The following is a 25,124-nucleotide window of genomic DNA, read 5'->3' as shown; positions in this document are numbered from 1 at the left end:
TAACTACATACTTTGGCCCCAAATGGATCTAGTGGCAATTGCTCAATTTTCTTAAAGAAAAGCTAATGGCTTATTAATATCAGCTACCACAGTGATGGTTCTGAATACCCTCCTACCTAAGGGAAGATACTCACGTCTAGGTCAGGATTTCTAATCTGATTTTAGAAAAATATATAGAAATCATATAAGCATTTTCTTTTTACTTTTATGAGCAAAAGAGTTTCAGTAAAGTTTCCATGCCCAAAACATTCAGGTTGCTCTGTCCTGAATCCATAAAGTGGATGAGTTAAGGGCAGGAATTACCAGTGAATAATGCCTCAAAGTTACCTGATTTTTGAAAGACTACTACACATCACTGGTTAGTCCTGTGCAATTTTTAAGGTTCTTATTTATCCCCATTTATTTATAGAACAGTAGAAATTGTTAAGCAAGTATACTAGCTGGTCTTATTTCTAGAAGATAAATTCATTCAATACACATTTATTGTAAATGTAAACTATTCCCAATCCTGAACCAGAACACGCACAGACTGTGTCAGGGCAGAGTTCCCTGGGGGCACAGACCCAATGCTGGGCCTGAGGCTCGGAGAGTAACCAGTGAGGGAGCGTGTACACAGAGGGCTGCCAACCTCACAGAGGCAATAAGAGCAGCCTTTCCGGGTCCTCTCATTACTGGTATCCCTAAATTTCCTCTTTCAGCACTTCATCTCCTAGGCCAAAAGTTATCAACCTCTTCCCCAAACCCCCCACCCCAATCCTTTTCTGACTCATTCTATTTATTCTACCGAAGACATTTAACTTCACATCACACTCCTATGGGTATTTATAGGAGAAGCTGTAGGTTATCTAGGAGATGGTGAGGAGTCTCTGTGCAGTAGAGATTTTAATATGAAGAATGTCTTTCTCTATTTGCTGGTGCCCTTGGGGTAGTTTACTCATAACCTCTCTGCTCAAACCTCTCTGCCTTCTAAGATGCCCCTGCGCCCCATGGGAAACACACACATCCTTGTCACCCCGAAGGCTGATCAGTCAGTCTGCTGCCTAAGCCAATGTCCAACCAAGGAAGGGACTACTGTCCCTGTCTTGCAGCACCCCTCCTGGCTCTAGGAGCCACTCTCTTGGAGCGCCCCCTCCCTGCCTGGGAGAACCTGTGTGCCAGAAGAAAGGCACGCCCTGGCCTTCTCACAAAGTCACCAGGGGTGACTACTCATTCTTCCCCTTGTCCTCTAATGGGGGGGGGTTCCGCCTACCATTTGTTGGAGGCTCCCTGTGGAAACTAGTGGACGTAGCACCACTTGTCCTCAGCCTGGGACAGCAGGGAGAACCCCATTCACCATCCTGCAATAGGACTTTCCCCTTAAGAATTCTGCCCCCTGTCTCCCACTTAATAAATGCAAATATGTGTTATTGTTTAAATACTTCTAACTTAGATTTTTAAAGTAAGTCCTTCATGAGCTTCTATGTTTTAACTCATTAGTAACAGAATCACTTACGGTGCCACCTCACCGGATTTGAGAATTTCAAAGACACAGGGAAGTAGTTGCCAGGTCTATAATATTAAAATATAAACTAACAGATAAAGTGGTAAGAGGGGTACAAAACACTTAAGTATATTAAAATAGCTGTTTGCCACTTAAAAATATTAAAACTACCATTAGTACCTTTTACCATGGCCATTATTTCATCAAAGGGCATTTTAGCAAAAAAGGAAGAACAATCTCAGAATAAAATGGTACTTCTTTATATCTCAAGAAAAACAGGGTCAGTCTCTGAAAACTAAGGTTTTGGCATTATGGAGAAATAATGAATTATTTCCATCTTCCTCATTTCTCTGTTAACCAGTATAAACCTCATACAAGCAGTGTTCTGAGGACAGGTCTTTGAGAGCGAGGACTAGACCCTTCAGTTCTCCGTCCTCAGACCAAGGCTCAACTGGGAGCTTTCCTTGAAACACTGACAGTCATCCCAGAGCATCCCAAGCATCACACAGGAGATCAGGAGGCCACGAGACCCTGTCCCAGATCAACCCAGGGTCACCCTGCAATTCCCAGAATGACCTCGTACAAGAACGATGTGCTCCTTGAGGGCCTGCCCTTGCATGTCAGACAAGTGTGTGTCTTTCCTTTGACCTTTGGCTGTCAAGCATCAAAGTTGCCCAATAAACAATGTGAGGGCTTATCCTCAGATTTAATTCATCTCGAATCCTACTTAGAACTAAAAAGTCAGTCTGAACAGTTTCCTAACAAACAGCTGTATCCAGCCTTTGGAGCCTTGATTTTGGATATAGGAGCAGGGAGGATAGAAAGGGAATGCTTTTACTTCAGCCCTGACACGAACGCCCACCTTTTCATTTGTCAGTACAATGTTGACAGTTGATTTCACGATGGAAAAGACTTCCGATTTATAATCAGACTCCAGCCAAACCATCCATTCCTGGGCCTTTTAAAACGATCTTGTAAATTACAGCAGCAGGGAGGAGAGAGTGAGCTGGCTCTGTTTAAACAGCAAAAACCAGGGGGAAATAAAGGTTTCAGAAAGGACCTGGGCTTCCTTCAGTGGCAGTTAGGAGAAATATGGATTAAATACTTTTTATAACTAGCAGCTGTAATTATCAGGGAAATCAGAGGCCATGTGATCTCTGACATAGCTGTATGAGCCATTTTCATGCTGCACAGTCCACTGAGGGAAAGAAGAGAATTTTATCCTCCCCAAAACTACAATTTTATATTGGTAAATCAAGCATAAAATTGGTAGTTGAAATGCTTCCAAGAGTCTTTGTTTAGAAATACCTTTATTCATCTATATATTATCTCAGAGTCTAGCTTTTCTAACCACTACCATTCCAGAAGCTAGAGTGTTGTTTGCCACGTTACTATGACTGTCTTCAGAATGGACTGTTACCGAGTGCTTGTTGAGTGCTGTTAAAAATGGTGAGACCATAACTCAGCCTGATGAAACCATTACTGGGGTTAAATGACATTATTGGACTCAGACTCTTATTTGCCTTTCAGTAATGTCCAATGTTTGTCTCTTTAATTCAGGCATCATATCAACGTTTCTTCACGTCCACCCTTTTGGAGCCAATATAGAGTATCTCTGGTCATACATGCAGCAGCTGGACTCCAAGGTACATTCTTTTTCTCCAGGGGACTTGCATTGCTAAGATTTAGCATGTTGATTGCTGGCTGTAGGTGGACCCGGCGTGAGCTGCATCGGGGATATAATGGCGTTTGGAGATTTATCAGTACTTCTCCACAAGGACCTCCGTTTTGGGCAGATAGCTGTCTTCTTTTCACTTGCTTTTGTCTTTATAGAAAGAAGAGCAGTTATCTAAAATGACAGTGACTTTCAGCAGATGCCAAATTACTCTGAAAAGCATATGAGGGACTGAAAATTACAGGTTGGACTGAAAGTTCCCCAAAGAGGGAGAAATCAGGTCAGGGTGGCTAATGGGGCATTGTCCGAAGACCATATTCTCACAGGATTCTATGGTAAGGACTCCACCTGATAGAGGGAAAATCACCTCAAATAACATAAAGATCTGATACGACTCTCGAGAAAATGTATTATTAATGGTTGTTTTTCAGCATTATTCTCTAAATGGAAAAAATGACCGCAAAGTTATTCTCAGCGGTGCCCCCCAAGGGAGACACCCAGAGTCAGGATGTCACTCTTCATTTCTCCCGGGCTCAGTTTGCCTTGTCTGCAAATTAGCTATGCTCCTAACCCACTGCAGTATTTGCATTCTAAAAGAGAAAGGACAAAAAGAGCTCAAGGTGTGTATCAATTTATGTATCAAAATCCAGTGAACAATGAGAGGGGCCCTTCTTGAAATAAAGTCATGTCATTAAGCAGCACTGCTGGGGAAGCCCTGCAAAGGGATGGACACAGAAGCAGAGAACTGAAGCCGACCGCTGGGTAGCTTGTTAGATGTCCTGCTGGGGGGGAATGGAAATAAGCTCTTGCATAGAGCGCAGCGAAGTACATGAAATGTGTAGGACCAGGCCCCCGGCCCGTAGTTCTGTGACCCTGACTGCACACATACAAACCATTCTAAATCTTCAGTGGCCAGTATCAATTAAATAACTACAGTGTGCTCTCAATTTGAGTCAAATGATCTTACCGATTTATGATCCCACAACTGCTTAACCTTTCTAATGGGTCTTATACTTCCCCTCTGAGAGAATCATCTGGAACAAAAAAGTATTTTTCAGTCACAGAGATTCATGCCCTTTTCTTCTCTTGCAGCTGGTAATAGGGTAGACCAAAACAGAGTGAGAGGAAATGAGGAGATTATAAGATTCTGGAAGTTCGCGCTCATGTTATTGTCTTCTTTGTGGCCTCCAATCACATGGACAGGGAGGGATAGAAAATGCTTATGTTAACTCAGATAAAATGAGAAGGATGAGCTATACAATGTTACTTTGTTGAAATTAAGCTTCCTTAAAGGGCTTCTTTGCTTTTTACCCTCACCAATTTCATTCTTATAATATTAACCCTACCTTTGCCTGAAAGATGAAATACTGCTTGCACCAGTGTGGCGTGGCATAGAATGAGTCCTCAAGAAATTATTCCTATCATTGCTATTATCCTTCCCTTGTACTGTTGTTTGCTTTCTTTCCCCTCCTGGAAATCCCAAGCGGGAAGCTTTTGTTGGGAAGCAGTTGTTTTAGTACATACGTGAGTTTGTGTGTGTGTGTGTGTGTGTGTGTGTGTGTGTGTGTGTTGGGGGGGCGGTAAAATCACCTGGTGGGGGTGAAAATGGATTATCGTGTTCTATTCTTACCCTAAGGACAGAGTGTCCATCATCCATTTGTTCAGGCAAAATTTGTGTGGTCTCCCTCAGTAGTCTCTGAGGAGAGAATTCACACACCTGGTCCCTGGCCATAGGTGATCGGCCTTTCTGGAAGGGATTCAGTTAAAGGAAATTCCATTTTATCTCAGACTGGTACTTTTATTTTAGAAGATAATGAAGAAAGCATTTCCTTCACAGAGGAAATACACAGGGTCTTCCCCAGACAGCCCTCCATCTCCTGAATGAAATGCTCAGTAGAGCTGTCAAATTGTTTCCTCATCCCTGAAGTAAAAATTATATAGGAAAAGTGCTCTAAAACTCCTAGGTGCCAGCAATTAGACCAAATATTCTTTCTATCCCAGTGAGGCTGAAAGGATATTTAGACTTTTTAATCCAAAGACCAAATTCTTGCTCTACACTGGAATTCCATATCCTCAGGGCTTTAAGCAGAAAACAAAATAATGAGAGGTTTGCCCTTTAAGTACCCACTAGGGCCTTGTCCTTGTATCAGCTGCCAGAAGGCTCTGAATCCTGGAGCCACCAGCAGCCCACTGATGCTAAGGCTCTCCCGGTGCACCTGCCTCTGGTTAATCAGAAGGAGGTGGGTGTCACCAGGCCCCCCACCAAGTTTTGGTTAATGTTGCACAAAGGCTATGGATTCAGTTTAGCCTCCATGACACAGAGGGTTCGCTGATTCTAGTAGGATGGGTTTTTTAAAATTCCGGTTAGAACAGCACAGTTTGACATCAGACAACATCATCATTACGACAACTGTAAAATAACATTTAGATTCTGCCTACCCCAGTGCTGACGACAGCAAGGAAAGCAGGCTCAATCAATCCAGCCTGTAATGGAGCTGATTTTATTAGGATTTCCCCAAAGGCCACATATGAGTATAAGAATGATTAGAAATGGAAGGAGAGCCAGGAATTAATTTAAATTATGCTGGGCATGTGAATTGCACATGGCTCCTAAAACTGTAGAGCCCAGCAATAGGCCGTTTTCCAGTTAAATATTATTCCTGCTGTTGATAATGATATTTGCATATTTTTCTCTTCTCAGCCTCTCCTAAACCACCACCTCTCATTCACTTAGCCCTCTTGTAGCAGAGGGTGATTATATGACCACATCACAAAGGTTCACTCAGAGGAAGGCAGGAGAAGGGTGGTGGGGTGAGATGGCTTCCTAAAACTTTGCCGAATCAAAAACCGTGCCCTGGGTGCAGGCAGGTAAGCTCTTCAAAACAGGCAGCACTATACTGAAATGGTTTCCAATCAATACAGAGAACCCCCCCAGGTCAGCCCAGAGCCCTTCAAGCCCACTCCCTGACCCTAAGCAGCAAGAAAGTCACATTGAGTTGAGCATTAGCAGATGAGGATTTCCTGCCTTACAGTCAAGAGGAGAGATTCTTCTGCTCTTCCCCCACTTTATGTATTCTTTAGGACTTAAGTTCTCCCAGGTGTGTCTGGCTGCCCCCTCTACGTATGTATAGCCTCCTCCCAAGGCCCACCAAGTAGATTTGATTCTGAAAACCAGATTCAACATAATATGGCCGCTGATACTGGAGGATTTACAAAGACCTGCCATTTTGACATGATACCACTGTTCACTGACGGGCCTGGGTGCTCATAGACATGTGTGTGTACATCTCCCACCAGAAGGGCAAGCCATTTGCATGTCTGTACTAAAAGCATACCACTGGAAACACAAAATTAAAATATCTGGTCACTTCCAAGGAGATTCAAATTGGCCATAACTGGAGAGCATTCTTTCCTAGACTATAGTTAGGCAGTTAAGGGTAGATGAAATGTTTTCAGTGGTGTTTGTAAGGCTCCCCACCTCCGAAAAATCTTCATTATTATGTATATTCCAGTGTTCTCCTAAATCACCACCTGTCATAGTATGTTAATGAGTAAGTGAGTTTTCTGTTGCTTAGGCTATAATGAGTGTGTTTTTTAGATATGACAACACCTCTGGAAAGCACATGATAAATGAAGCATTGAGCGTAACAATACTTCCATTTGGCTACATAAAGAATAAAAAGGAAGTTGCTTACACACAGCAAGAGAAACTGACAGGGTTACCAGGGACCCAGTGAACACTGGGATAATTCACTACTTTTCATGAACCCAGCACTGTCCTAGGGACCAGGGAAGAACAGGGATGGCTAGAGCACAGAAGAAATCTAAGAAAGAACACTACTCTCAAAAAGTTTGTAGTCTAATTCAGGAAATGCCAGAATATTTATGAAAGACCTGGATAATCAGACATGAACTAATGAAGTGCTATACCAGGCAGGCAGATCTTTAGTGAGACAGAAGTTGGAAAAGGGTGATGGTCATGTGAGCCCATGTTTACCAGGAGGTAGCTCTGAGTCTGAGTGTGTGCTCCTTCCCACACCTCCCTCTGGGGCACTGTCGTCAGCGCTGCCTCACCTCCCCACTTCTCCCCTCCCTTCTCTCCCTCTCTCATTTTCCATCCAGATCCTTCTTTTTCTCCTTCTAATTCTTTCCTTCTATTTATCCTCTTCCTCCTTCCCTCCCTCCCTGTTCCTCTTCTTTCTAGTTCGTTCCTTCGGTCTTCCTATAATTCCTCCACTTATGTCTAGCTTCTTTCTTTATTCCTCCCTCCCTCCCTTCCCTTCTTTCCCCATCCATATTCCGCATTTCTCTCTGCAAAAGTTTATTTAAAGCAAGGTGTCTGTGTGCTGATGCCATGTGTTGCCCAGGGATATGAAGAACGAACAAGATTTAAATGTGCACTAAAAGCCAACAGTTGATCCTATGGAAGGAAATTTGGTTTTGCAATTGGCTTCTCTGACTCTCCAGCCTTGGCAAAGCCTATGCCAGGTCTCTTCAGTGCCTCAAACAAGAACCCCTCATCACTTGGCTTCTCTTGCCTGACCGATATGGGACATGGAGCCAACCATCCCCATAATAAAATTGATTTATGTCTGCTGTGTCAATTTATATACATGCTTAGAGGCCTGGCAAGGAGGCAGTGGGCTTGGGCTGGAGTCAGCAAATCAGAGAATAAATCAAGCAGATCTTACAAATTACCTCTGCAGTGTTACCAGCACACAAGCCCCTTGGTTACACGGAGACTTTATCCCTTCTCATCTTTTTTTTTTTTCTTTCTTAATTAGAACAAATCAATCCTTTCTAAAAGAATAGATGTCAGACTTAGAAAATGTTAAACAAAACAGGGGTGGCCAGGGATCCACTGACAACATCAAAGATTGAAAATACACAGACCACCCATTTCTTGAAACAACAGCCAGCTGAGTAAGCGGGTAATAAAAGCATCACATCTATGACAATCTTCCCCACTTTCTAGAGCAACAAATACGTGGTGTACGGTAAATGAGATTTTACAGGCACAGCACATGTCTCTAACCTAGATAGCAATGCTGCACAGAAGTCTCTTAACCACATGTATTAGATTCTGCTGACAGCACCCGTGTGCTGTGAAAGCAGGGCTGGATCTGGCATCGAAAGCCCTGCACCGAGTTCTAGCCCCTCCACGCACCCGCTGGGCAAGCACACCCTTCCCTGTCCCCCAGTGGCTTCCATCGGGGACAGACAGGTGCTCAGAGAGAAGCCCTGACCTCAGAATGGATTTGGGGAAGGGAACCCTGCACAGCTGATGACAGAAGGGGTACATCTCACTCTGAGCTCGGCCAGTAAGGTCTGGCTGCTTTGTTTTATGTGAGCACTCCAGGACTCTTACAGTTCTCAAAATCAAGAAATTATCAGTAGGAAGATAAAGGATATTGCCAAGGCAAAATTACAAGAGCTGACTATTTAGGAGGAGGAGAAAACAGAATTAAAGTAAATGAAAATATTTGTAAAGTAAAAACTCTTTGGCCATAGGGTAAAAAAAAAAAAAAAAAAAAGAGGACAAATTCAATTCTCTTTGTTTTGAAAATCCCAAAATGTGATATATCATCAAAGGTATTTTGTCAGGGTAGAGAAAGTTTTAAAAATCATCAAACTAACTTGAAAGCAATTTCTTCTTGATCTTTCTTCCGGCATGAGATACAAAACATCTTCAAGGAAATGCTTTAGAATTCATCTTAGAGCCTTATTAAATGGAGATTTCAGACAGGACTTCATTTGAGGTGGTCTGTTCTATAATTGTGCCACATCCCTGTCCACATTCAGGTGGTTACCTTGCACTACCAACGGCAACTTACTAGCATTAACTACTTTTGAGGACACTCATTTCCATTATACTAATTTCTGGCTCTGTCAAAATCCGAGGAATGGTTAATTGGTCATCCAAACTAATCATAAAAATTTCAAATCCCAGTCTCACTACTGTGGAACCTTGGGTGACTTATTTACCATCTTTGTGCCCCAGTTTTACCCTCTGTAACATGGGTTTTTATGGATTACGTTGTGTATTAAATGACTTACTATATGAACAGTACTCACGACAGTGGCACACAGCAAGTGCTACTGAGTGCTGGTTGCCATTTGTTTTGTGCTTTATTTTAAGATTTTTTTTTTCTTTAAGATTTTACTTATTTATTTGACAGAGAGAGACACAGCGAGAGAGGGAACACAAGCAGGGGGAGTGGGAGAGGGAGAAGCAGGCTTCCCGCAGAGCAGGGAGCCTGATGCGGAGCTTGATCCCAGGACCCTGGGACCCTGACCTGAGCCGAAGGCAGACGCTTACCAACTGAGCCCCCCAGGAGCCCCCGTTTTGTTGCTTTAAAGTGCAGGATGGGCTTTAAAGTGCAGTGAGGACTCAGGAAGGAGTGGCTATCTCTCTCCTCCAGCATGCTACTCCAGCTTCCTCTGTGGTTCAAGCCTAGTCTCGGGTCAAAAGACATCATGGAAAACAAGATTCCCCATGGTTTGCTTGCTGTTTTGGTGAAGGGTTGCTGTAGGGGCACCCAAGCATTAGCACTGGAATGTGTATGAGCTGGTCGAGTTGGGAATTCTCAGTTTGTTATTGATGTTGACGTCACTCTAAAGTCCTAGTCATCACAGACCTGCCCTCCAGTACACAGACCCCGTCCCCCAACAGGGAGACAGTGACCAAGAGCACTACTCCCAGTCCTCACTCCACAGTCCCCAGCCCCGTGGCATGTGGCATCAGTGTTCAAAAATAAGGCCACAGAGTCTGGATCTGCAGCCCAGCTCCACACTTAGTGCCTGGGTTACCTAATCTGTCTGGACCTCAGTTTCCTCATTTGTAAACTACTCCCTGTCTTGTGAGAGTATAGTGAGAACTAACGAAAGTGTGTGCAAACGTCTGCCAAGGACAAGGTCTTCCAGAACTCCGAGCCGTCACACCTCTTTGTATCGGGGCTGCTGGGTGGCGCCACCTGCCCTGACCCCAGCTGGTCTCCTGTGCAGATAGGTGTCACCTTCACACTAGACCTTTGTTTTACCCTCAAGAATTTAGCTTCTCTCTCTCCTTCCTAAAGAACACTACAAAGCTCCTTTCCCTGCTTTTCCAAGGGAGCTGATGGTTATCCTGGAAACAAGCCTGGGATGGGCTGGCTGTTAAGCTGGGGGTCTGGCAGCTTCTCTGTGGCTCGGCCTGATCGGGGGCAGGATGGCTTCTCTCAGGAGTATCACCTGAATTGACTGGAGACTGGAGCCCACCGCAGACAGCCTGTGCTGTCCTCCTCCAAAGGAAAGGAGGCGAAGACGATAACTTGGCTTCAGAAAACTGCCTTCTGGACCAAGTGAAAACTGGGTTTGACCACACACTTTTCTGTATTTGTTCGCTTTGGCTTAGGGGCACAGAGCTTGACTCCCCTATCACAGAAAGTTTGGTAACAGAGCGTCGTATTCCGTCAGCGGTTGCCTAGTATGTATAGAGAGAGAAAGCATCTCGTGCCAGCCACCGTGTTACATTTTATGTATAATCCTCATGATTAGGCTGAGAGATTCCTTCTATTATACACATGAAGAAACTGAGAATTACAGCTCTTAAATGAGCTGCCCATGGTTACACAGGTTGGCCTAACCCAGATTAAAATCTAAGCCTGTCTGATTTAAAATCCCATTCTTAACCCAAATATGCCTGATCTTAAGAATTACCTGGTGATTATCAAAAATAGAGTATATGAGCTACACCCCAGATCAGCTGAATCAGTCCGCAGAGAAGCGGCTAGGGAATCTGAGTTTTTTAACAGGAACCCCAGGTGACTGATATTTCAAAAGAAAGCACTACACTCCTGGTTTTTCACCCACGGCTTGCTGAAATCACGCAGAGCACGGAAAGCACACCAGTGCCTAGTTCCCAGGCACAAGCGGTGGGTTCTTTCCCAGTTCTGACTTTGAAAAGGCACTTAACTCTCTGTAGCTCACTCTGTTTTCTTAGCTATAAAACGAAAATGCATCCTAACATTTTTACCCCATGTATCTCACAGGAGTGTTGTGACAATGGAATTAGGATGCTGGTGAAGGCATTCTGCACAGTGCTCATTGAAATGAAATGTTTCAAAATCACATGAACCTTTTAATCATCTGTTGAATAGGCTTTTGTGGGCTAACCTGGCAATCTAATAATCCTTTTAACATGGATTTGTGGGAAAATGCATTCAGATTTCAAAATAATTCACACGAAAATTTTAGAATGCAATTTATTTCAACTTTCAGGACTGCCTCGAAAGGTTTTTGTTTTTGGTTTTTTTGGAATATTGAATATATGTGAATTGATACTGAATATGTGAAATCTTTTCCATGTGAACATGACATGAAAAGCTGATTTGACTTCTTGGTCTATTTGGTCTCTCTTTAAAATAAATGTTAAATAAGTTTAACATTTAAATGTTAAATGGAAAGTGTAGACTCTAAAATGGTATCTATCCAGTGATTGTACCATGAAAAATAATAATAGGTCTGATTCATTAAACCTTTCTATGTACCAAATCTATGCTAAGCTAGTAGTCTTCATACATCCTTATTACACTTTGTTATTCCCATTTGCTGAGGATTAGAGAGACTAATTATCTTGGCTGGAGTCATTTAGCTCATAGCAATGTAGATACAGGATTCAAACAAAAATGTTAGCCCCCCTGGTTCCAGGATCTTAGCCACCTTGCTATATGAGATCCCCACGCAAGCACATGGACTAAGAAACAAAGACAGGAAAATGAGAACAACGGCTGTGTTAGAGCAGAAGGATTATGGTTGATTTGTCCTTTATTTAAGGTAAAATGAATTATTGGTATAAAAATGTATGTAATAAAGAAAAATAGGTAGAAGAAAAAAAAAACTGCATTAAAAAGCTACCGGGGGGGGGGGGGGGTGGCTCAATCAGTTAAGCGTCTGCCTTTGGCTGGGGTCATAACCACAGGGTCCTGGGATTGAGTCCTGTGTTGAGCTCCCTGCTCAGTGGAGAGCCTGCTTCTCCCTCTGTTCCCCGCTCAGTGCTCTCTCTTGCTATCTCTGTCTCTCTCTCTCAAATAAGTAGATAAAATCTTTAAAAAAAAATTTTTTTTTAATAAAAAAAAAATAAAAAACTACCTGGAAGGGTGCCTGGCTGGCTCAGTCAGAAAAGCATGCAACTCTTGATCTCAGGGTCCTGAGTTTGAGCCCCATATGCGGTGTAGAGATTACTTAAACAAATAAAACTTTAAAAAAAATAAAAAAAAAAAAAAACTACCTGGATTTTAAGAATGGATGTTGAGATTTTCATGGTTGTAGGTTCTGGGTTTTCATTTCGGACTAAACCTTTATGGTCTTCTGGTCTCTGTGAAAATTAAAGAAAGAGAAGTTAGGGTGGCCAGAAATCTGCCCATATGCCCTTTGGCCCTCCCTGAGTTAGATAAAAGCACTGCCCTTAGTCGAAGAGGATGAGGGCACCAGGAGTGGTGATGAACTTGCGCTCAGCCCTCTTAAAACCCATTCTCACCTCCTTTTATATCAAGGTGGGGAGTGCTGTTCACGCAAGGCACTACCCAGTAGGCTAGCCATCCAAAGGAAGGTGAGCCTGGGATTCGCGCTCCTCTGTCTCCTGCCTGCCCAGCCCCACCAACCGCTAGAGACCAGGACAGTCGCTTCCAGTGCTTGACCAGCGCTCCTCTCAGCACATTACTTGAGAGTCAAGTAATGTCATTTATCTCCCTGGGAAAGTGCATCCTTGCCCAACCCCTTGCCTCCTTGCGGATGAGTCTTGTTCCCAAAAGTGACTTTTCTTCCTTTCTAACAGATATCTGCAAACGAAATCGAAATGCTTCTGATGAGGCTGCCACGCATGTTTAAACAGGAATTCACAGGCGTGGGAGCAACGTTGGAAAAAAGGTGGAAGCTGTGTGCCTTTGAAGGAATTAAAACAACTTAACTGTGAAGAGCCAGCAAATCTCTGGAAACGAAACCGCCTGACAGGGCCAGGGCTGTGCAGCGTGAGCACTGGAAGCTGGGGTTGGTCCGGCCTGGGGCCCCTGTGGAGCCATCGGGGCCTGACTTCAGTTACATCTGTGGCGTCCTCCTGTGAGTGGAAATGTGATTGTGTACCAGTTCCCTAAAACAAAGCTTCATACTGTGACAGATCTGTTTCCTATGAACACCCAACGATTCCACAGTCATAATGATGGCAAAATCTTAAAATATGCTACATTTGAGAATAGCTCACCCAGCAAAATATTTAAAGTTAATGACGGTGTAGCAATGGTTGTCGCTAGGCTACAGAGTTGTATATGTAATGTATAGCTGAAATCATTCAATGACATTTTCCTGAAAGTCTTTCTGTTTTAGTAAAAAACAAAAATAAAAACAAAAATAAAAATAAAAAATAATTTTACAGTGAGGAAAAATCATACCAAAAGAAAACTTGAATATGTGTCTGAACATTTATTGTATTTTGTAAATTAAGTTATATGTTATTCCAGGGACTTTTTGCCTTATTGAAGAGGCAGAAAAGATTGGACTCCTTGGACTCCTTGAGAATGCTTTATCAAGAATATTATTTTTCTAATGTAACAATTCTCCATCATAAGTTCTTTTAACATGGACTGCATAACGATTTTCATAAAATGTAAATAAAGGAAAAGCTAGTGCTACTGTCTTGTACTTGGTATGTAATATTCAGGTTTATGCATCAAAATAAACATTCAGTAAATATTCCTGTTATAAATTTTATAGCAAAGATATTAATTTTTTTCAATAAATATGACTTCTGCCATAAAGGTTTTGCAAATTATTCTTTGATATACCTCACTTCACCTTTAAGTATTTTTCACATTATTCAGTCCCATCTCATATCCCACCATTTTTAAATGATTGTCTACATGAAGGACATTGAGACAAAATATAATTTCAAACAGAAATCTATAAAAACTAAAGTGGGAAGTACCAAGAAGAGGAGATTATACAGCATTAGGGTATATATATCATTTTAAAATACCAACACCTCGATCTAAATACAGTCAACATAAATATTACCTTTGTTTTTTGTCTGCATAGGTAAGTACAAAATAGCCAATTAGTTACTATTAATTCCTGGGTTTATTTATTTGTACATATGCTGGAAAACATGCAAGTTAGAAAAGGAATTAAAGAATTCACACTTGAGCCAACAATTTAGTCAGAATTTGGGCTTTCACTTTCTTTTAATTACAAGTAGGATAGAACTTTAAACTATATCTCCTTCCTGCTTTCTTACATAAGAATCACAAAAAAGACAAGTATTCAAGATATTAATTTTAAATGAAACATTTTTTAGGAAGACTGCTGAACAGTGAATCTTCTTCGAAATTCTGAAAAGATGTTTATAATTTCCTATATAATAGGAAATTATTGTCTTCAGGATCTTTTTATTGAGCCCTGATAAATTAAGGTACTTATTCATGCCTCCCATAAATATCTGCATGTTTTATTCAGGCTCAGTGCTAATCCTGCAAACATGGAGATGAATAAGTAAAGACCCTGTCTTTAATGGGCTCAGAGTTCAATAGGAAAAAGACGTTTTCCCCCAAGTTTCTATATAATGTGAGCCAAGGGACAGGAAAGATAGAACAAGGGTGCTATGGAATTCAAACTAAATGTCAATGTCACACTCAGTACTGAAACACTAGAGGCCTTTCCAACACCATCTTATCAGTTGCCACCACCATCATCATCCTGACATATTTGTCTCTAGGTCAGGAGACACAAATAAGGATCCAACCGTCAGAAAGGAGGTGACCTCATTTACAAATAATGTCATCATCAAACAGAAAACCTAAGAGGTTCGCCTGAAGAATAATTAGAAGAAAAGGATTTCCGTAAACTGGCTAAAGACAGAAAGTCTAATAGGGACACAAGGTACCACAATCTAGACTATTTCTAATGGAAAGCATGGGAGAGGTTTGCAAAGTACATTCACACTTCAAGTATTGCCCATAGCCACCTTAGCAGAAGGATACATTTCACTGAGTAAAACCCTAACTCAGAGCTCCCATGAGGAAAAGGAATGAGATGGACCTTAGATTAGATCTGACGAGAAAACACCGTATCCTAAACACACGGTTCTGAGCCTGGAATGGCAACGTACAGGACCGAAATGGTTAACACAGCTTCCAAAATATTTGAATAATTCCCAGAGATAAGTTTCTGCACCAGGAGAATCTATTTTGGCTGTGGTGTTTTCATTGATACTTGAAATTCATTATATTAATTGTCTAGAAATATATGATTTATGTATTTTATATTTATATTTTAGCTTCAATTACATGAATAACATATTTGCAGGAAAAAATTTTTAAATTATTTCACAGACATTCAGATTCAGAAGGCACCCCAGGGATCACCTAGGGCCATCTGGAGTCTACATATGTGTGTCACCCCATTCTCTTGAATCCTCAAGACAATCCTACATAAAGACACTCTTATCCCCATTTGTCACACAAGGAGAATGAGGCTCAGCCGTTCTAATTTGGCCAAATCTACACAGTAAATGTTGATTATAGGATTTTAACCCATGACTGACTGACTCCAAACATGTTCTTCTCACTCTGTCATGTTTCTAGTTCAATGTATCCCCCCCCTCCCAGGAGCCCAGTGCCCGTCCAGTGCTTCTGCATCACTGCTGTTGCTCTCATTTTTCTCTGCTATCCCATGTACATGAGCATGGCTGTGACGGCTCTAGCCTTTCTCTTCCAAATCTACTAGTAACAAATCATGGACTCTTAGAATTAGCAGAACATTGCAAGTTTGGAGATCCTCGTAACCTGGCCCCAATGGGCCATTCGGGCTTGCTTTTTTGCCGCTTCCCTGAATAGGACTAAGTATTTGCTGCCTTTCTGCTTTTGCTCATATTTGTCTATCCAAATAAAATGACCTTACTCACATCTACTTACCACAATTCTACAGAGCCTTAAGGGGAAAATGCAAACACACCCCTCCAAAAAAGCTTTGCTCCATCCTCCCCGAAGTCACTTGTCCAGCCTCCACACAGCAATCCCACACTGTTTTGTTTTGTTTTTAGTTTTTTTATGAACATATAATGTATTATATTTTTCAGGGGTACAGGTCTGTGGTTCATCAGTCTTACGCAATTCGCAGCGATCACCATAGCACATACCCTCCCCAATGTCCATCACCCAGCCAACCTACCCATCCCACCCCCCCCCCAGCGACTCCAGCAACCATCAGTTTGTCTCCTGAGATTAAGAGTCTCTTAATGGTTTGTCTCCCTCTCTGGTTTCATCTTGTTTCATTTTTCCCTCCCTTCCCCTATGATCCTCTATCTTGTTTCTCAAATTCCTCATACAAGTGAGATCATATGATACTTATCTTTCTCTGATTGACTTATTCTGCTTAGCATAATACCCTCTAGTTCTATCCACGTCGTTGCAAATGGCAAGATCTCATTCCTTTTGATGGCTGCATAATATTCCATTGTGTATATCTACCACATCTTCTTCATACATTCATCTGTTGGTGGACATCTAGCCTCATTCCATAGTTTGGCTATTGTGGACATTGCTGCTATAAACATCGAGGTGCCTGTGCCCCTTCAGATCAATACATTTGTATCTTTGGGATAAATACCCAGTAGTGCGATTGCTGGATCGTATGGTAGCTCTATTTTCAACTGTTTGAGGAACCTCCATACTGTTTTCCAGAGTGGCTACACCAGCTTGCATTCCCACCAACAGTGTAGGAGGGTTCCCCTTTCTCCACATCCCCGCCAACATCTGTCCTTTCCTGACTTGTTAATTTTAGCCATTCTGACTGGTGTGAGGTGGTATCTCATTGAGGTTTTGATTTGGATTTCCCTGATGCCGAGCGATGTTGAGCACTTTTTCATGTGTCTGCTGGCCATTTGGATGTCTTCTTTGGAAAAATGTCTGTTCATGTCTTCTGCCCATTTCTTGATTGGATTATTTGTTCTTTGGGTGTTGAGTTTGATAAGTTCTTTATAGATTTTGGATACTAGCCCTTTATCTGATATGTCGTTTGCAAATATTTTCTCCCATTCTGTCGGTTGTCTTTTGGTTTTGTGGACTGTTTCTTTTGCTGTGCAAAAGCTTTTTATCTTGATGAAATCCCAATAGTTCATTTTTGCCCTTGCTTCCCTTGCCTTTGGCGATGTTTCTAGGAAGAAGTTCCTGTGGCTGAGGTCGAAGAGGCTGCTGCCTGTGTTCTCCTTTAGGATTTTGATGGATTCCTGTCTCACATTTAGGTCTTTCAACCATTTGGAGTCTATTTTTGTGTGCGGTGTAAGGAAATGGTCCAGTTTCATTCTTCTGCATGTGGCTGTCCAATGTTCCCAACACCATTTGTTGAAGAGACTGTCTTTTTGCCATTGGACATTCTTTCCTGCTTTGTCGAAGGTGAGTTGACCATAGAGTTGAGGGTCCATTTCTGGGCTCTCTATTCTGTTCCATTGATCCATGTGTCTGTTTTTGTGCCAGTACCATACTGTCTTGATGATGACAGCTTTGTAATAGAGCTTGAGTCCAGAATTGTGATGCTGCCAGCTTTGCTTTTCCTTTTCAAGATTCCTCTGGCTATTCGGGGTTCTTTTCTGGTTCCATACAAATTTTAGGATTATTTGTTCCATTTCTTTGAAAAAAGTTGATGGTATTTTGATAGGGATTGCATTAAATGTGTAGAGTGCTCTAGGTAGCATGGACATTTCACAATATTTCTTCTTCCAATCCATGAGCATGGAACGTTTTTCCATTTCTTTGTGTCTTCCTCAATTTTTTTCATGAGTATTCTACAGTTTTCTGAGTACAGATCCTTTGCCTCTTTGGTTAGATTTATTCCTAGGTATTTTATGATTTGGGGTGCAACTGTAAATGGGATCGACTCCTTCATTTCTCTTTCTTCTGTCTTGTTTGTGTATAGAAATGCAACTGATATCTGTGCATTGATTTTAAATCCTGCCACTTTACTGAATTCCCGTCATGAGTTCTAGCAGTTTTGGGGTGGAGTCTTTTGGGTTTTCCACATAGAGTATCATATCACCTGCAAAGAGTGAGAGTTTGACTTCTTCTTTGCTGATTCGGATGCCTTTTCTTTCTTTTTGTTGTCTCATTTCTGAGGCTAGGACTTCTAGTACTATGTTGAATAGCAGTGGTGATAATGGGCATCCCTGCTACATTCCTGACCTTAGGGCAAAAGCTCTCAGTTTTTCCCCATTGAGAATGATATTCACTGTGGGTTTTTCATAGATGGCTTTTATGATACTGACGTATGTACCCTCTATCCCTATACTCTGAAGAGTTTTAGTCAAGAAAGGATGCTGTTCTTTGTCAAATGCTTTTTCTGCATCTATTGAGAGGATCATATGATTCTTGTTCTTTCTTTTGTTAATGTATTGTATCACGTTGATTGATTTGCGGATGTTGAACCAACCTTGCAGCCCAGGGATAAATCCCACTTGGTCGTGGGGAATAATCCTTTTAATGTACTGTTGGATCCTATTGGCTAGTATTTTGGTGAGGATTTTTGCATCCATGTTCATCAGGGATATTGGTCTGTAATTCTCCTTTTTGAGGGAGTCTTTGTCTGGTTTTGGGATCAAGGTAATGGTGGCCTCATAAAACAAGTTTGGAACTTTTCCTTCCATTTCTATTTTTTGGAACAGTTTCAGGAGAACAGGTATTAATTCTTCTTTAAATGTCTGATAGAATTCCCCTGGGAAGCCATCTGGCCCTGGGCTTTTGTTTGTTGGGAGATTTTTGATGACTGCTTCAATTTCCTTAGTGGTTATAGGTCTGTTCAGGATTTGTATTTCTTCCTGGTTCAATTTTGGTAGTTGATACATCGCTAGGAATGCACCCATTTCTTCCAGGTTATCTAATTTGCTGGCATAGAGTTGCTCATAATATGTTCTTATAATTGTTTGTATTTCTTTGGTGTTGGTTGTGATCTCTCCTCTTTCATTCATGATTTTGTTGATTTGGGTCATTTCTCTTTTCTTTTTGATAAGTCTGGCCAGGGGTTTATCAATCTTGTTAATTCTTTCAAAGAACCAGCTCCTAGTTTCATTGATCTGTTCTACTGTTCTTTTGGTTTCTATTTCATTGATTTCTGCTCTGATCTTTATTATTTCTCTTCTCCTGCTGGGTTTAGGCTTTCTTTGCTGTTCTTTCTCCAGCTCCTTTAGGTATAGGGTTAGGTTGTGTATTTGAGACCTTTCCTATTTCTTGAGGAAGGCTTGTATTGCTATATACTTTCCTCTTAGGACTGCCTTTGCTGCATTCCAGAGATTTTAAACTGTTGTGTTTTCATTTTCATTTGTTTCCATGATTTTTTTTAATTCTTCTTTAATTTCCTGGTTGACCCATTCATTCTTTGGTAGGATGCTCTTTAGCCTCCATGTATTTGAGTTCTTTCCAACTTTCCTCTTGTGATTGAGTTCTAGTTTCAAAGCACTGTGGTCTGAAAATATGCAGGGAATAATCCCAATCTTTTGGTACCGGCTGAGACCTGATTTGTGACCTAGGATGTGATCAATTCTGGAGAATGTTCCATGGGCACTAGAGAAGAATGTGTATTCTGCTGCTTTGGGATGGAATGTTCTGAATATATCTGTGAAGTCCATCTGGTCCAGTGTGTCATTTAAAGCCTTTATTTCCTTGTTGATCTTTTGCTTAGATGATCTGTCCATTTCAGTGAGGGGGGTGTTAAAGTCCCCTACTATTATTGTATTATTGCCACACTGACTGTTTCTTAAGACACTTACCATCCAGCTGTCTTTACCTTATCTCCCTATTAGATTACAAGCTCTTTGAGAGATCTGAACATGTCTCATTCACTTTGAATTATTTCTCAAAGTTGTTTTACTTATAATTTTTAGAAAGCAGAACAGAGAACAAACCAACATGTCTTCATGCCACCAGGAAACAGTTTGCTGGTACCCTTAGAGGAAAAAAAAAAAAAAAATCACAAAATATTCGAAAAGCCTGCAAATATCTTAGATTTAAGATCCCAAGGCATAAAAATGTGAGTGATCGTGTACTGCATATTACCAAAATACAAAAAGCAACCAATTCCTTCAACAAAGTTCAAACCCTGATAAATTATTGACTCCTCTATGCACCCTGATTCCCTCAGGAACTTCTTTTCCAGTGTTCCCACCACACTCATTGCATTTCTACTGCAGCCTTTCTACTGTATTTTAATCATATGTGAATATGGCTGTCTTCTCCCATGTCCTGTAGGCTCCCTTACTCACCTTTCCAGTCCTTAGCCTAATATGACATATCGTGACTTTTTATTTTTAAATAAATATTTACCAATGGAATGAACCAAATGAATAAAAGAAGGAGCCCACACAGAAACTTTCTGAATTTGCTGAACCAGAACATAATCAGGCATCGGGTCTAGTAATAGAGGCTAGAACTTTCTGGTCCTCAGTTGTAAGATCTTTCCAGAATTCTTACCTTCTTTTTCAAAATGTTTTTCACTGTTGCAAACTATACATATTTATCATTTAAACCATTTGTAATTGTCCAATTCAGCGACATTAAATTTACAAAGTTATGCTGCCAATCGCCGCTATAATTTTTCATCATCGTCCCTACTAAAAAACTTTAAGGTACCCATTAACAAAATAACTCCCCTCACCCTTCCTTCCAGCCCCTGGTAGTCTCAATTCTACTTTGTGTCTCTTTGAATTTGCCTATTCTAGCTCTCTAGAATAGAGATAGAAACACACGGTATTTGTCCTTCTGTGTCTCACTTCTTTCACAGCATGATTTCTTCGGTGCTCACCCACATTGTAGCATGTATGGAGCTTCATTCCTTTTTTTTTTTTTTAAGATTTTATTTATTTATTTTGACAGAGAGAGAGAGAGAGACAGCAAGAGAGGGAACACAAGCAGGAGGAGTGGGAGAGAGAGAAGCAGACTTCCCGCTGAGCAGGGAGCCCAATGTGGGGTTCTATCCCAGGACCCTGGCATCATGACCTGAGCCGAAGGCAGGCACTTAATGACTGAGCCACCCAGGTGTCCCACTTCATTCCTTTTTTGAGGCTAAATAACATGCCATTGTGTGAGAACTCTTCTTTCTGGCTTAGGCATCCTTTACCTATTGCAGCAAGGAAAAGTCAGTTGTCTATGTTTAAAAATACTTAAACACTTTTATTAAATACCACATCAAAACCAACATTTGAAAGTATAGAGAAACTTGTTTCCAACTGGATAAACTCATTTTCATCAAGGGTGATGAAAATAAAATGACAAAAGTAGAAAAAGCTGGCAGTAATTGTGTAAAAAACAAGACTTTAAACAAATACCCATGCGACAAATGTGATATGCAACAAGTTGTTTTTTTCTTAGTAAGGGTTGGGGATGTTTTACTTGGAGATTTTTTTTAAATCCTTTTACTAAAAATGGCTGCTCTGTTTGTTGCACTCAATGAAAGATGTTTTATTCTGAGAACATAAGAACTATTTTACCATAACTCAGTTTCTTCTCATAAACTGAGACAACAGAGATGTTAGAGATGCTTAAAATTCTACAGCTTGGTTCACTTTATATCAAAATGGTAAAAGGTTAACATGAATATTCAATTAGTATCTGAATAAACTATACAGGCACACCTCATTTTACTGTGTTTCACTTTATTGTGCTTCACAGATACTGTATGTTTTACAAATTGAAGGTTTATGGCAACACTGTGTAAAGCAAGTCTGTTGGCACCGTTCTTCCAATAGAATTTGCTCATTCATGTCTCTGTGTCACATTTTGGTAATTCTCACAATATTTCAGACCTTTCATTATTATTATGTTTGTTATCAGTAATCTTTGATGTTACTATTGTAATTGTTTTGGGGCATCACAAACTGTATCCATATAAGATGGCAAACTTAAAGGATAAATGTTATGTGTGTTCTGACTACTTCACCAACTGTCCATTCCCCCATCTCCCTCCCTATTCCCTGAGATGCAAGAATATTGAAATTTGACCAAATAATAACCCTACAATGGCCTCTAAGTGTTCAAGTGAAAGGAAGAGTTGCATGTCTCTCACTTTAAGTCAAAAGCCAGAAAGGATTACACTTAGTGTGGAAGGCATGTCAAAAGCCAAGACAAGCCAAAAGCTAGATCTTTTCTGCCAAATAGCTAAGTTGTGAATGCAAAAGAAAAATTCCTGAAGAAAATTAAAACCCAGTGGACACATGAATGGTAAAGCCAAACAGTTTTATTGCTGATATGGAGAAAGTTTGAGTGGTCTGGTAGAGGATCAAGCCATCCACAACATTCCCTTAAGCCAAAGCCTAATCTAGAGTGAGGCCCTAACTCTTCAATTCTAGGAAGGTTGAGAGAGGTAAGGAACCTGCAGAATTAGTCTGAAGCTGGCAGGGGTTGGTTCATGAGGTTTAAGGAAAGAATCCATCTCCATAACCATAAAACTATTAGGTGAAGCAGCAGTGCTGATGTAGAAGCTGCAGCAAGTTATCCGGAAGATTTGGCTAAGACACTTAATGAAGGTAGCTACACTGAACAACATATTTTCAGTGTAGACAAAACAGCTGTCTATCGGAAGAAGATGCCATCTAGGACTTTCATAAGAGAAAGAGAGAAGTCAATGCCTGGTTTCAAAGCTTCAAAGACAGACTGACTCTTATTAGGTCTAATGAATTTGGTGACTTGAAGTTGAAGCCAATGCTCATTTATCATTCTGAAAATCCTAGCACCCTTAAGAATTATGCTAAATCTACTCTGCCTATGCTCTATAAATGGAAGAACAAAGCCCAGATGACAACACCTCTGTATACAACATGGTTTACTAAATATTCTAACCTCTCTGTCAAGACCTACTGCTCAGAAGATTCATTTCAAGATATGACTACTCATTGACAATACACCTGATCACCCAAAAGCTCTGATGAAGATGTACAACAAGAATAATGTTATTTTTATGCCTGCTAACACAATATCCATTCTTCAGCCCATGGATCAAGGCATAATTTTGACTTTCAAGGTTTATTAAGAAATATACTTTGTGAAGAATTGATTAAAGTCCCTGAAATACATTAGTTTCAATAAATGTTTCCTGTGAAATGAAAAAAAAAAGAAATATACTTTGTGGAAATAATAAAGATTAGAGCACAAATAAACAAAATAGAAATTTTAAAAAAGCAAACAATAGAACAGATCAATGAAACCAGGAGCTGGTTGTTTGAAAAGATCAACAAAATAAATAAGCATTTAGCCACTCATAAAAAAAAGAAAAGAGGACTCAAATAGAAGCAGGAATGAAAAGGGAGAAAAACAACACAGATATAGAAAAGACTGTGAGAGAATATTATGAAAAATGATATACCAACAAATTGGACAACCTAGATGAAATGGATAAATTCCTAGAAACATATAACCTCCCAAAACTAAATCAGGAAAAAAACCAAAATTTGAAAAGATTGATTACCAGCACTGAAATTGAATCAGTAATCAAAAACAAACAAAAACAAAATCAAAAAAACTCCCAGTAAACAAAAGTCCAGGACCAGACAGCTTCCCTGGTGAATTCTACTAAGTATTCAAAGAAAAGTTGATACCCTTCCCAGGGGAATTCTACCAAACATTTAAAGAAGAATTAATACCTATTTTCCTGAAACTGTTCAAAAAATAGAAATGGAAGGAAAACTTCCAAACTTGTTTTATGAGGCCACCATTACCTTGATCCCAAAACCAGGCAAAGACCCCATCAAAAAGGAGAATTACCGGACCAATATCCTTGATGAACATGGATGAAAAAATCCTCACCAAAATACTAGCCAATAGGATCCAACAGTACATTAAAAGGATTATTCCCCACGACCAAGTGGGATTTATCCCTGGGCTGCAAGGTTGGTTCAACATCCGCAAATCAATCAACGTGATACAATACATTAACAAAAGAATAAGAATCATATGATCAGAAAAAGCATTTGACAAAGTACAGCATCCTTTCTTGAACAAAACTCTTCAAAGTATAGGGATAGAGGGTACATACCTCAATATCATAAAAGCCATCTATGAAAAACCTACAGCAAATATCATTCTCAATGGGGAAAAACTGAGAGCTTTCCCCCTAAGGTCAGGGATATGGCAGGGATGTCCACTATCACCACTGCTATTCAACATAGTATTAGAAGTCCTAGCCACAGCAATCAGACAACAAAAAGAAATCAAAGGCATCCAAATCGGCAAAGAAGAAGTCGAACTCTCACTCTTCGCAGATGATATGATACTTTATGTGGAAAACCCAAAAGACTCCACCCCAAAACTGCTAGAACTCATGACGGGAATTCAGTAAAGTGGCAGGATATAAAATCAATGCACAGAAATCAGTGGCATTCCTATACACAAACAACAAGACAGAAGAGAGACAAATTAAGGAGTCAATCCCATTTACAATTGCACCCAAAAACATAAGATACCTAGGAATAAATCTAACCAAAGAGGCAAAGGATCTGTACTCAGAAAACTGTAGAATACTCATGAAAGAAATTGAGGAAGACACAAAGAAATGGAAAAACGTTCCATGTTCATGGATTGGAAGAACAAACATTGTGAAGATGTCAATGCTACCTAGAGCAATCTACATATTCAATGCAATCCCCATCAAAATACCATCCGCTTTTTTCAAAGAAATGGAACAAATAATCCTAAAATTTGTATGGAACCAGAAAAGACCCCGAAGAGCCAGAGGAATCTTGAAAAAGAAAAGCAAAGCTGGCAGCATCACAATTTCGGACTTCCAGCTCTATTACAAAGCTGTCATCATCAAGACAGTATGGTACTGGCACAAAAACAGACACATGGATCAATGGAACAGAACAGAGAGCCCAGAAATGGACCCTCAACTCTATGGTCAACTCACCTTTGACAAAGCAGGAAAGACTGTCTAATGGAAAAAAGACAGTCTCTTCAACAAATGGTG

At 40.6% G+C, this 25,124-nt stretch overlaps 1 protein-coding gene across 1 annotated transcript in view; it reads left to right on the top strand.

The window, feature by feature from the left end:
* ENOX1 (ecto-NOX disulfide-thiol exchanger 1) overlaps positions 1-13,934 on the top strand; it is a 554,859-nt gene extending 540,925 nt beyond the window's left edge. Inside the window, exons 17-18 of the mRNA XM_073894310.1 lie at positions 3,041-3,126; positions 12,970-13,934. Of these exons, the coding sequence (XP_073750411.1) occupies positions 3,041-3,126; positions 12,970-13,101 (218 nt within the window). The 3' untranslated portion in view covers positions 13,102-13,934. The remainder of the gene's footprint in view (positions 1-3,040; positions 3,127-12,969) is intronic.
* The last annotated feature ends 11,190 nt before the right edge of the window (positions 13,935-25,124 follow it).

Source organism: Callorhinus ursinus, unplaced genomic scaffold, assembly GCF_003265705.2.
Source record: "Callorhinus ursinus isolate GAN/ISIS: 27379988/994484 unplaced genomic scaffold, GSC_fseal_2.0 scaffold7, whole genome shotgun sequence".
In the NCBI taxonomy this organism is placed as follows: Eukaryota; Metazoa; Chordata; class Mammalia; order Carnivora; family Otariidae; genus Callorhinus; species Callorhinus ursinus.
The sequence above is the reverse complement of the archived record's forward strand: the minus strand, read 5'-3'. Positions and strand labels throughout refer to the sequence as shown.